The 13,668-nt window shown below is 42.1% G+C and overlaps 1 protein-coding gene across 2 annotated transcripts; it reads left to right on the top strand.

The window, feature by feature from the left end:
- The first annotated feature begins 530 nt into the window (after positions 1-530).
- On the top strand, positions 531-12,251 carry pabpc1a (poly(A) binding protein, cytoplasmic 1a). Of its 2 annotated transcripts, none has more exons than XM_012822890.3 (16): positions 531-740; positions 1,339-1,578; positions 1,863-2,056; positions 2,271-2,386; positions 3,504-3,643; positions 6,136-6,230; positions 6,325-6,462; positions 6,910-7,005; positions 7,465-7,737; positions 8,024-8,117; positions 8,405-8,521; positions 8,925-9,064; positions 9,581-9,665; positions 9,850-9,980; positions 10,175-10,271; positions 11,824-12,251. In XM_012822890.3, exons 2-15 carry the CDS (start codon positions 1,380-1,382, stop codon positions 10,262-10,264), a joined length of 1,908 nt encoding a protein of 635 aa, XP_012678344.1. In that variant the 5' UTR covers positions 531-740; positions 1,339-1,379; the 3' UTR covers positions 10,265-10,271; positions 11,824-12,251. The 2 variants fall into 2 exon arrangements, with proteins under 2 accessions (XP_012678344.1, XP_031431953.1); XM_031576093.2 differs by having other exon boundaries at positions 8,027-8,117.
- The last annotated feature ends 1,417 nt before the right edge of the window (positions 12,252-13,668 follow it).

Raw genomic sequence — 13,668 nt, forward strand, 5'->3', positions numbered from 1 at the left:
ACTTTTCATCTGAATTAATTTAAGAGATTACTCATTAGTGAACATTAATTAATATAATATGAGACGTGAAAGAGCTATGCATTTTACAATGGAGGATACCTAGTGAGAGAACATATTAACTGAACTTATGAAACAGAGGGTTGTGGCCTCAAAAGCATTCAGTTGATAGGATGTTGACACCTGGTTCAGTATAGCAAATCGTGTTATAAACTAATAATCCGCTTTACACCATCGACAGAATTTGTGCCACACAGAGGTTATGGCATGACCCCAGGCTACGAAATGATGCCAGTGAGTGGATATACTTAAAATATTTTTCTTGTTTTAATCAATATGAAATTGATTTCATTTGCATTACAATTATGTGGCCAAAGATGGTTAAACTGGTTTCAGAGCATCTTAAAGATGTAATTATCATACCAGGGACTAAGCAGCCAATCTTAAAGCCCACATCACTTCCTCATGCGCGTCTGGAACAGGAATGGTCCATTCCTATGACGTAGGAGGAGACTTCTGCGTTTGTTGGTTTTGATTTGTTTGCAACTGCCTCCCTCTTCCACCCACCCGGCAGTTGGAGTGGTGACCGTGTGGTCCGAAGCTTGCCTCGGCTCACATCTTATTATAAAAAAATCATAAAAAAATCATTTAAAAATAGTCAAAATACAAAAAATAAGAAAATATCTCATACCAGAACCGGTGAAGCAAGACCGCCACACAACGCGAACTACGTGGACAAGAAGGTAAACTGGGTAGCCACGGGGAATTTTAAAAATAATCATCAACCGGTGTTTAGAGAAAGCTAATCAGTCGTCTGAAAACGCTAGCTAGCTAGCTCGCTTGCTTGTGGGAGATTTGGAAGAATCAGCCCCTAAGCTACCACGGTCACCCTTCGACTTCTTATTCAAACGTGGTTAATTTTCACTTAGCATTTGCTAGCCTGCTAGCTAGGATTAGCTTAACTTTTAGGAACAAACCATTCGACGCTGAAGAACCGTAACGTTAACATAGTCGCCTGTAATCCCGGATAAATTAGAAAATTGAATTAGCGAGCCAGTCACCTGATTTTCGCTAACTAGTAAACGTTAGATTGACGATACTGTTGAGCGAATAACATTAGTCTGTCGACGTAAGTACGCAAGGTAGCTAGCATAGGTATCTAACGTTATAGCTAATGTGAGATATATGGAAGTGGTGACCGTGAATTGCGAGCTAGCTAGCCACGTTAGATAGCTAACGCAGCTAGCGTCTGACTTGTAGACAGACCCTCTCTCATGATTCAGGTCATTAAGACGACATCCACGACGTGCTGTTGGTAACAGAGCATCTCTTTTTCACCAGTCAACACCGCTGTCGGAATCCTTGTGTAAACAGACGCCAAGATGAACCACAGTGCTGCTGCTCCCAGTTACCCCATGGCCTCCTTGTACGTCGGGGACCTCCATTCGGATGTGACCGAGGCAATGCTCTATGAGAAATTCAGTCCTGCAGGCCCCATACTTTCGATTCGGGTTTGCAGAGATATGATAACACGTCGCTCTCTCGGATATGCCTACGTGAACTTTCAGCAACCGGCAGACGGTAGGTGATGAGTTTTTACTCTAACCCTAATGTCAAACAAGAGCTTAGACCATGCCCACTCCACGATTGCTAAACTAAACTGAATTGTTAAATTGAAGTGCTTGTTTTGAATGTACAGTAACATAACCACCATTGTTAGGACTGCCCTAGGCTAGATTTTCAGAAGTTCAAGAATTCTTTAGGACTTCATACCTTCAAATAACTAGCCCTCTTGAATAATGTCACTGATACATAATGAAATGTTTGTAAATTTGCCCAAATCCAAATATCCTCTCTACTATCAGCTGAGCGTGCCCTGGACACCATGAACTTCGATGTCATCAAAGGCAGGCCTGTGCGCATTATGTGGTCCCAGCGTGACCCTTCCCTAAGAAAGAGTGGCGTTGGAAACATATTCATCAAAAACCTGGACAAGTCCATAGACAACAAGGCCCTCTATGACACCTTTTCAGCTTTTGGCAACATCCTCTCTTGCAAGGTAATGGATTGGGGGGTTGCCTCATGCTTGTGTGTGTGGGTGACGAATGTAAAGCTTGTGTTTTTAGTTTTTTACCCCCACTAGAGGTTTGTCTGACCTATAGCTTGAAATCTGCACAATTTAGCCATCAGGTAGTCACTGTACTGTCGAATTGTGCCGATTCAAAGACTCACTGTTCTGGCTTCTAAGTGTTCACAAGTCTCCTTTTCTCAAGGTGGTTTGTGATGAGAATGGCTCGAAGGGCTACGGCTTTGTGCACTTTGAGACCCACGAGGCGGCGGAGAGAGCCATTGAGAAAATGAACGGCATGCTGCTTAACGATCGCAAAGTGTGAGTTGCATTTGAAATGTTGTTGTTGTTGTTGTTGTTTTTTTAAAGTGGGTCAGTTTGTTGAACTAAATCACAGATTGAGAGAAGCTTCCTGCAGCTTAACTTACCTAAACACAGATTTAGGCAGGGTATTGCTTTTGTGATATCATACATTTCTAAAAGTAGCCAGTTGCATGGCCTTGTCACATTCAGCATGTCCACCCCAGAATGATATTAGCCTAGCTAACAGCCTTGCTTAAACTAGGGGATGACACAACACACAGAAATCCAAAGGCCTGTTCCCAGCCTACACTAGTGTCATTCTGGGAGAAAAATACAGAAACACTATCCTGAACTAAAAGTCAAAGTGTTTTTTCTAAAGTGTGCCCTGTATATGCATGATATGCTTGAGATGCATTCAGCACCAGTTTTTCATGGTAATGCCTAGCACAAGGGAAGGGTGGACAAGCTAAGAGTATTTGTTCTCCATTTTAAATAGGCTCCAATCAGTTCTCTAATCTTCAGAGAGTGTGCCATACCAGCAGTAAATGAACATAGAATTAAGATTGAATCTTACTTTTTGAAAAATGATAATACCTCATAAGCTACAGATATGTTGCATCATAGATAATTAACTTGGTTTCTATCTATGCAAATTTTGACGATGTGAATAGGACATTTTTAGTGGACACAAATTCACATAAAATCTTCTAAATCGAATAAGAAATGAATTTAGGTGGAGGTGGATTATCTCCTGATTCACATAGGGTATAATGCGACTGAGGTTGATGGAAACGGGTTTATTCACATAAAGTCCGATTTGTTGACATCATTTCATTTTCCGTTAAAGTTGGCATAACAACCTCAACTTTTGAACCAAGAGCTGTGCATAGGGAAAATGGCTCGCATAACACAGTGGCTGGAAATTTGTATAAATGCACACAAATATGCAAATTAGTTGGATTGAAATTGCAATACTCTCTGCAGTGTCTGCACTACAATACCATCGTAATTATGGACAAAGTATTGTGAAAGTGTGGTATCGCTGCTTAATGTGTAACACCCTCCACTACAATCTGCGTGGAGCCCCCCTCACTGTGGATTTCCCCACTGATGTTTTCCTACTGATGCTTGACAGGTTTGTGGGGCGCTTCAAGTCTCGCAAAGAGCGAGAGGCTGAGCTCGGTGCCCGTGCCAAGGAGTTCACCAATGTCTACATCAAGAACTTCGGCGAGGACATGAATGACGAGAAGCTGCGTGAGATCTTTGCGCACTACGGTGCGTATCTGGGAGCAGGGTGCCCACGGTCATGGAAAAAGTCACATAATTTTAAAGTCCCATTTAGCACGCCCAGAAAAGTCATGAAATTCAGTATGACACGTTTTCTAGAGAAAAAAATGTGTCCATCAAAACAAGGTGCAAAGATATAGTCACGTTGCCAATGTTAGAAATGATGATTTCTCCTTGAAATAACAATTTTGTGTTTGAAAACTTGCTTTGCTCAAAGCATCCTCCATTTGCAGAAATTACAAACACTTCAGCATTACTTGACTGCTTCTTCACTAAATAGGCATAATTTGGACCAATGCTTTGGGTCTCTGTTTTGTTGTAGGATAAAATTAGCTCCAGTCAAATGCTGTCCACAGGGTATGACTTGGCCATGGAGTTATGGTAAAATGGCGTCCACAGGGTATGACATGGCGATGGAGGTAGGGCTGGGCGGTATGACGGTATATACCGTGCAACGGTAGAAAAGTGTCTACCGGGAGAGATTTGGCTATACCGTATACTCTTATTTTGAAATCCAATCGATTTATTTTTAGATAATGACCTCCGCTAAACATCATCCGGTTTATTATCCGGTTACTCGCCAAAACGATAGAAGACATTCCTCCAAAATACCTCTTTAACAATTTTGTTGCCGTTTTGGGATTTCCGCTAAAATAGTTCTTCAGGCAAATAGAACTCTAAAGTTTCAGGTGTTGCGTAGCAACCCATTACTTGCTGACTTTCCGTTATGTTAAATGACCGGACTACTTGTGATATGAAAGATGTGAATTAGAAGCACAAAACCCGTTGCCAATGACAGCGGTCATAATTTTTTTGCAGCAGTGAAAATAAAGAAATTACAGACCTGCGAACGTCGGGGTGGCCCATTCAAATCAACTGAACTTTTTTGAACATTCTGAAGAGCCGTATAATACGATGCCCAGTACAATTTTTAAGCACATAACCTACAAGGACTTTCATGCCTACTTGTTGAGTAATCCTCGACTGCTGGGAAAGATTCAATATACTGAAAAATATGGACTGAAAAGTGTCTAGTGTAGCCATTTATTTGCAGATTCTGTTCCATTTAACTCAATGATGGTCAAATATTAGTAGTTAAAGATGCACGATTTTGATAGTTTAGATTTCTTTTCAGTATTTCAAAGTGAATGAGCTGTGGGAGCGCAAGAACAGTGAGCGTATAGCAGCGATTATATTATAGTGCTTTTTATCCAGAAAAGGCGCAGCTCCGTCATTTACTTGCGTCTGTTTACAGGCCACGCTTCACCTCACCAATATGGCGGTGACGTTTGCACGTCGCAGCAACGGGCTGAAGCGGTCAATGACGCGTCTATGTATATATGTCTGTGTAATGGCCAACTTCTTAATTTTCTTATTTTAATATGTGGCCATATAAAGAAAATGTTTTTCTCATCATTATTGCACATGGACACACATTGAAAAGAAAGTTTTAACACTTGAGTTATCTTCTGAAAGTACATTAAAGAACCACTGAAAGCCATATAAGCACTGGACTAAATGCCGCAGAAAGATTATTATTATTTATTTATTTATTTATTTATTTATTTTATTTTTTTTACATGCACTTGGCTTTAATTTTACTATTTAAAGATTCAATGGAAAAGTTCAGTACACTGGCCACTATTGCTTAGGCCAATAGCCTATTGAGTGTTCTTAAGGGTCAATAAATAAATGTCTGTCGACACATTTCGCCACCGCTGAAGTGTCCTCTTTTAAAAAAACTAAAATCTGGTCACCCGACGTATAATAAACCGTGATATATACCGTAACCGTGATATAAAATTACGAATACCGTGATAGAAGATTTTGGCCATATCGCCCACCCCTAGATGGAGTTATGGTGAAGTGGAGTTGTAGCCTTCCTGGTTAAAGATTAATTTTGCTTTGTTAAAATTACATAATATTCCAGCACCAAAGCCAGTCTTCAGTCTCACAAACATAATTGCTAGGTTTTCTTAGATGAATTAGCTTTTTAAATATGACAATTTAGGATTGGCTAACACAATGTGCTATTGAAACACCAGTAATGGTGGCATAAAATAGTACTTTTATTTCCAGCTGCAAAAGTCGTTTACAACATCATCAAAGTCTGCACTATATTTCTGATGAATGGTAGGTTATTTGAATATGAAAAGTGTGATTTCCTTTCAAGAACAAGGTAACACTGTTACCAAACTTTTGACCAGTAGTGTAGATCTCGTGAAGTGAATTATCTTATTGTACTCCTCCGTTGAAAAGGTTTTGTTGTGGGAATTTCTGCAGGGTGATGCAGTATCTATCTGAATTGACATTGCTTAATTAGCCTGTTAGAAAAGGAATGAAAAGGCTGTTTGTGAAAGGTCATGGAAATTTCAATAAGTGACCTTGAAATGTTGTCAGTGAAAATCGGTGGGAACCCTGTGGTAGATTGTTGAGTTGGCATATTATCTGATCTGGTGGACCTGTCTCTCCCCTCTCAGGACCTGCACTGAGCATCAGGGTGATGATGGACGACGTCAACAGGTCCAAAGGATTCGGCTTTGTCAGCTTTGAGAGACACGAGGACGCACAGAGGGTGAGCAGGGCGAGGAGCCTGGTTGTGTTGTGTCTTATGTCTGACTGCTGTGTTAAAGTGTAATGGCTTAATGTGTATGTGTGTTTGTTCTCAGGCCGTGGATGAGATGAATGGGAAGGAGATGAACGGTAAGCTGGTTTACGTTGGCCGTGCCCAGAAGAAGATGGAACGGCAGACGGAGCTCAAGCGCAAGTTTGAGCAGATGAAGCAGGACCGCATGACCCGTTACCAGGTCTGTACCATCACTCTGTCATCATGTGCCCAGTAAGCCCCCGATGAAAGTGCCCATAGCCATGAGGTGAAAAAAGAAAGAACCAAACACAACTTGCAATTTTGAGATGGGTGCAGATGGAAAAGATTTAAAATGGGTGGGAGGGGCATTTTACCACACATGGAAATACTGCAGAAATAGCTTTGCATTTTGCAAAGTTGCAAAGTTATCCACATAGGGGTAGTGGTCACGCTGATGTACTGTATATTTGTTCCCTATTCTGCGATTGTCCTTTGCAAGCGGGTGACCCGGGTTCGATTCCCAATCGCAAAATGTCGCTGTGGATAGAAGCGTCTGCTAAATACCGGGCCTTTACCTTTACAACATGAGAGTGCTGTAGTGTAAGGTTTGGCGTGATGTGTAAATGTAAAATGTCACTAAAATGAAAGCCTATTTGTCTTCTTCCAGGGTGTGAATCTCTATGTGAAGAATCTGGATGATGGGTTAGATGACGAGCGCTTGCGTAAGGAGTTCTCTCCATTTGGGACAATTACCAGTGCCAAGGTACCAGTCTCTCCTGCCTGTTATTCACTACACTGGATTTCTCCCCTTAGTAGCAGCTGATACTTATTGTCCATACTGATAGGGCTTGGATTCATTTCAAAGCTGTTGCTCGTATGTGATTTTAAAGGAAGTTGACCAGATTCAAAAACAAACCAGCTGAGAACTCACCCCGAGATTCACCATCACACCTCTGAGACACCAATCCCCTTCCTACTCCCTCTGTACACTCTTACTAGACGTTGCACTGTCTTGACACATTTAATTGGCAGCCATGTAGACACCATGCAGATACTATGCTTCGTGCACACCTGATTGAAATCAAGGCAATTATAATGCATAGATGATTATCAGCTAGAGTCTAGAGTCAGGTCAATCAGCTGTTTTATTGATTGTAATTGCACAGCAAACAGTCACACACACATTTTCTCAAATTTTCTCTTCTTTCCCTGCTCTGTGTAGGTCATGATGGAGGGCGGCCGCAGCAAAGGTTTTGGCTTTGTGTGCTTCTCCTCACCGGAGGAGGCCACCAAGGCAGTGACTGAGATGAACGGGCGCATCGTGGCCACCAAGCCTCTGTATGTGGCACTGGCACAGCGCAAGGAGGAGCGCCAGGCTCACCTCACTAACCAGTACATGCAGAGGATGGCCACCGTCCGGGCCGTACCCAACCCAGTCATCAACCCCTACCAGCCCGCGCCCCCCTCCGGTTACTTCATGGCCGCCATCCCCCAGGTAAGGACCCTTCACCCCACACCACACTGTTCTGCCACAGATTTGCATCGTACTGCAAAACTGTGATTTGATTATAATTGCATCATTGCACAGCGAGATCACACAGTGTGAGACCATGAAGTACCTGAATAGACTCAAACTGAAAGTAGCTTATGCAGGTATATCTACTGGCAGGAACAAAGCAGTTATGAGTCCTGACACTTATGGATGCAGATGATAAATGGCTAGAGCAGAGAAACTGAGCAGCATCGTCGTGTGTGTATGTTTAACATGAGTGTGTGTTCAGCAGGCCCAGAACCGTGCTGCCTACTACCCTACCAGCCAGCTGGCCCAGCTCAGACCCAGCCCCCGCTGGGCCACCCAGGGCGTGCGCCCACAGCGTAAGTGTCCCCACAAGCCTCTTCAATGCAGCAGAGCTCCATGCACCTAGCATTACTTATGTACTTATGACAAAGAACGAATGTGTTCTGTGGATACAACCATGTTGTGGACTAAATGACGTTGCCCTCGAAGCTATAGTATGCTTTTATAGTTTGCTTTTATAGTAGGATGTTTTTATGTGGTTTACTTTTACTGGTTAACTGACTGTATAGATCTGCCAGTCCTTTCAAGTTCTCTCTCTCATAGAACCATACACACTTTCTCAAACCCCCTCTTGCCACTGCAGATTTCCAGGGCATGCCAGCGAACGCCATGCGGCAGTCCGCGCCTCGTCCACAGACCTTCAGCACCGTGAGACCTGCCTCCGCCCACGTGCCACGCATGGTGACATCTCAGCGCATGAGTAAGTGTCCTCCAGTGCCCCCTTACTAAAGCAAGCAGGCTGTCCTTGCAGCCTTGTTACTGCAGCTGTGTCATAATGAAAGCATATAACCTTCCCACACTCTGATATATACAACAATAGTCAAAGTAAATGCAATGGTATTTCCATTACATTACTCTCCTCTATCCACTTTCAAAATGAAATACACATACATGGCATTTTTCTCCCCCATTTGAAAATAAGTAATATAACAAGAGTAATATAACAACTATGGTCATGATCTTATATGGTTTGCTATGAAAAATTCTGATACACTCTGATTTATATGAAACATGCCTTATGTAGGGATCAGGAGTACACCATACTTTTGACAGTAAACCTGAGTACTGTTTACTGAAATGAGCTCTTCCTTCTCCTCCTGCAGCCTCTCAGGGTCTTGGCCCACGGCCAGCCAGTGCTGCAGCTCCCACCGCTCCCCCGGTGCGCGGCGTCCCCCAGTACAAGTACGCCGCAGGAGTGAGGAACCCACAGATGGGCTCTCAGCCTCATTCAGCCATGCAGCAGGTACACACACACACACACACACACACACACACACACTTTCATGATAAACATGGCCACGAATTGTGCTTTGCGTGTGCCCTGCTCTTAAGTAATACTCAACGGACACTGTCCATGTAAACAATGCTGAAATATCACCTAATTTGGTGATACTAGGTGATGTCACAGCTGCCTCTTGAACTGAATAGTACCTACATGCTAATTGTCTGCATATCTAACTAAAGAATAAACCACCTCAGGGTAGGCTTATGACAGTCACACGAACACACAAAGAATGCTAATGATTAAAATATTATAATATTGGATAGTATTCAGATTTGTTAGTTGTACATGTCAACATATTGGGCCTACTTTAGGTCGAGGAAGATAGTGAGCATATAAGTCAATAAATATAGGGAACCCGGCCCTGACTCGGTGCGTTACTGTGTTGTTGTTTCGCCCTGTCCAGTGACTGCAGTGTTTTGCCCGTCTGTGTGTAACATGCCTTTGTTTGCTGGCTGTGTTTGTCCCTCCCTGCAGCCCGCTCTCCATGTCCAAGGCCAGGAGCCCTTGACTTCCTCCATGCTGGCAGCAGCCCCCCCACAGGAGCAGAAGCAGATGTTAGGTCAGTACCAGTCTATACTCTCTCTCATAAGAACTACCACATTTAAGTGTATGTGTTTGTCTATCTGTGCATGCCTGTTTGTGTGTGTGTGCACATTGTGGCATTAGATGCTACTTTCTTTCCTCTCTGGAGATTATCTGGAATGTTCCCTCTCACGTCTGACTGTGTCCCCCCACCCCTTCAGGAGAGCGCCTGTTCCCAATGATCCAGAACATGCACCCCAACCTAGCGGGGAAGATCACAGGCATGCTGCTGGAGATCGACAACTCCGAGCTCCTCCACATGCTCGAGTCTCCAGAGTCCCTGCGCTCCAAGGTCAGTCGGCCTCTGTGTGTGTGTGTGTGTGTGCATTCAGACACACACGTATACAAACACACACTTAAACACACCTACACACACGCACACACTTTATAGATACACATGTGAACTCACTCAATCCTGCAGTTGAGTACATTTGTCTAAACCGTCAAAGTTCTGGAGTAAAAACATGCAGTTCTGTTGTGTTGCAGGTGGATGAGGCCGTGGCTGTGCTACAGGCTCACCAGGCTAAAGAAGCCGCCCAGAAGCCTGTTCCTAGCCCAACTGTGCCAGCCGTTTAACGACAAGGTACTTACTGCTACTGCACAACACCCTTACCTCCCCTACCTTAAGTTTCTTTCACATATGAAAGCCGTAACATTGTCAAATTAATAACGATCCGTAACCGATAACCAACTGCCATTCGCACTTAGCCGTCAATCACAGCAGAGATCTCTGTCATTCCCACATAAAACAGCATGTTATGGAATAGTGAGCTATTGCAAGATGAGACAAGTCAGCACTACCAGTAAAGATTTATAGTATAGTGCCAAAATATAGAGCAATAATTGATGGCACAGTCATAGTTCTCAGAGGTCTCATGCCACTTAATCCTAACTATACTAGCTATCTAACTTAATCTTAGGGAGCCATCTTAACCATTGGCAGGGTGTGTTAATATGAACTAATTAGCTGCTAAATTAAGTCTATGTACTGAGGAGACTGTTATATCAGCTAGATAGCTAGCTATCATTTCATGCAGATGGTACTGCCATTTAAACCATTCAAGGTTATTTAAAAGTGTCCCTAGCTAGCTAGCTAATTAGCTAGTAAAGGAACCCAGGGAACAGCCTGAAACCAAGTTGAAAAATGAATGAACTACTTGAAAACTACTTAAAGAAATATCTGACCTCTAAATGTTGGGATGGCCCATTCAATTCAATGGAACTTTTTGAAACCTTCTGAGAAACTATATAATCTACTGATGGCACAGACAATACATACCATAATTCAAGGGCGAGAGAGAATCAGTGAGCGTATGACCGTAGCACAAACTCACAGTGTATGCAGCAGCTGGACTTATGGGGTGACACAGACAACAATATTTTAATGTCCCCGAAAAGATGAATCACTGTCAGGTCTGGAAAGATTTGTGTATGTATATAAAGCTTAGTATTGTGTCTTTGATGAAGTTGCACCTTGGATTTACTGACGGTGGTTCATCTTTTCTGAAGCAAGTCTCCATTCATGGCACTGTCATGCAAAATAAGCTGAAAACACAAGTTCAAGTATCCTTATGATTCTTAAGATCTCCCCTTAAATTAATCCTCTATCCACTTTCAAAATGAAATACACATACATGCCATTTTTCTCCCCCATTTGAAAATAAAAGTGCTACTTTGGCCCACTCGCCATGGCTCTAGTGCTAAATACGTTAATGGTGTCTGGGAGACTTGAGCCTAGCGGCTGTATGAAACCATAACATGTAGAATGTAGGCTATTTGAGAGGTAAACGGACAGCGAATATTTATGTAGGCTAAGGGCATGTAGGCTACACACTTTTTCCCTTCTTTTTTTTCTTTGATTGCTGCCTTCCGCTGGTTGAAAGCAACGCATTTGTTTGTTGCAAGCGGAAATTATGTACATGTTAATTTGCATACAGAGCAGGGAAGTGAGCTGCGCTACCTTTCCCTGGTGTTCATACAGTGTTTCTTTTAGTCATGTTGCCCAGCACAGTTGTCCAGGGTGTTTACAGACTTACACTTTGTTCCATCCACATAACCAAGTTTAAAATCCATCAGACTGTATTCAGTGTGTTCTCAATGAGGTGTAATTTATTTCAATGTTTTGTGTCTTCCAGGAATGGGAATGCTGCATTTTGCTTCACAGATTAAAAGAAGTTTAAAAAAACAAGAAAGAAAGAAAGAAAAATATTAAACATTGAAAAACCTAAAATCCAGAAAACATTGCAAAAAGAAAAAAAAATGGCTAAAAAATGGACTGAAATTTAAGAATTGTGTTACCAGGTCTGGGAAGAAAATGTCTCGACTTTGATTATTTACATAGAAAAACCAAAAATTTAAAAAGGAAGAAAAAAATGAAAAATGATGTTTGATGTTTGAGAAATTATTTTAAATTGAGAGCTTTGTCTTATTTTCCCAATACTATACGGATGCACAGAATATCATGTGGAAGAACAATCCTATGTGATAGCTGGGCTCTTGAGAGATGTATGTGGATGGATTGAGAACTGCTTGTTTTAATAAAATCTCAAACACTGAATGTAAACTGTGTCATTGTCTATATTATTGCTGTGCAGTGTACTATTTGACAAGGAGAAAAGTGTGTTTTAGTTAAGCACACACCTAATCAACCACCTGGTTGCTTTTTACAGGTAGTGGCACTAAAATGACCTTTCTGAGATTATGCTCAGAACATATTACACAACAAAAGGATGTTATGGGAATTCCAATCTGACGCATGCTTTGAGAATCCACTCTGATATATTATTACAGTAGAAGGTAGCATTGTATGATTTGTATTTAAGGCTTGCTCCTTTGGTAACACTTCATTATACTTTTTCAAGGATCTTTGACAGGAAAGGGAGGTTGGATATAGGCCTATAGCACTTACTTCCTTTCTACAAAAAAACTATATTCAAGAAGATCTCCAACCTTGCTTTAAAGCCCATCACAGCACTGAAGACCTTAGTCAAATCCTGAATAACCTACTAATTGCATTGGATCATGGGTGAATTTCAATACTGGTTCTTCCAGACCGTAGTGCTGCTTTCGACAATTTCACATTTCATATTCTGCTTCAGAGACTTGAACATCATGTTGGCACCAAAGGCTGTGCCCTATCGTGGTTGCTCTTCTTGTGCATGCTACCCCTAGGTGCTTTCATCTGCTATGCTGATGACACCCAAATGTATCTATCCATGAAACCTGATGAAATCGCACAGATACCCAAGATAGAAGCTGAAGATGTAAAAGCATGGATGACTCAATTTCCTGATTCTTAACACGGATATAAGGTTATTCTCGTGGGCCCTCCTGTCTGGATGTAGCAACAACTCAATAAAGGGCCTCCAACTTATACAGAACTCTGCTGCTCGCACACTGACTAGAACTGAAAAATATGAACATATCTTATCTATACACACCTCTCAGAAATAGAGTTGATTTTAAAGTACTCCTTCTAAATTACAAAGCCCTTAACGGCTTAGCTCCAAATTTCCTCAAGGAATTACATGTCCCCTACTGCCCACTAAGACCACTCGTTCCCAGACTCGTAATAATTCCAAGAATATCAAAAAGCACAATAGGAGGCAGAGCCTGCTATCGAGCCCCCACTCCTGTGGAATAATCATACTCCTTCCATCCAAAAAGACACCCTTCCCATCTTCAAATCATTCTCTAAAGACATTCCTCCTGCATCCCATAGTCATGAATAAAATCAAAAACCCATTACCTGTCGCAACATTCTTAATTTTTTCTTGTTAGCCATGTTGTGTTTAGAAGAAGTGGGCAGCGCATGACAGACAGTGCATGTTGTACTGTGAAGGAGAGCCTTTATGGCGCGTGTTGCGGCTGTTGCCAGCTAGTTGTGCACAGTTGTGTATCCTGCCACCCTTGCTATCCTAACTTAACTTTGCATGCACCATGTCAGCCAAACACAACGAAACCAAACAAAACCATAGCAA

This window comes from Clupea harengus, chromosome 11 (assembly GCF_900700415.2).
Source record: "Clupea harengus chromosome 11, Ch_v2.0.2, whole genome shotgun sequence".
Lineage (NCBI taxonomy): Eukaryota > Metazoa > Chordata > Actinopteri > Clupeiformes > Clupeidae > Clupea > Clupea harengus.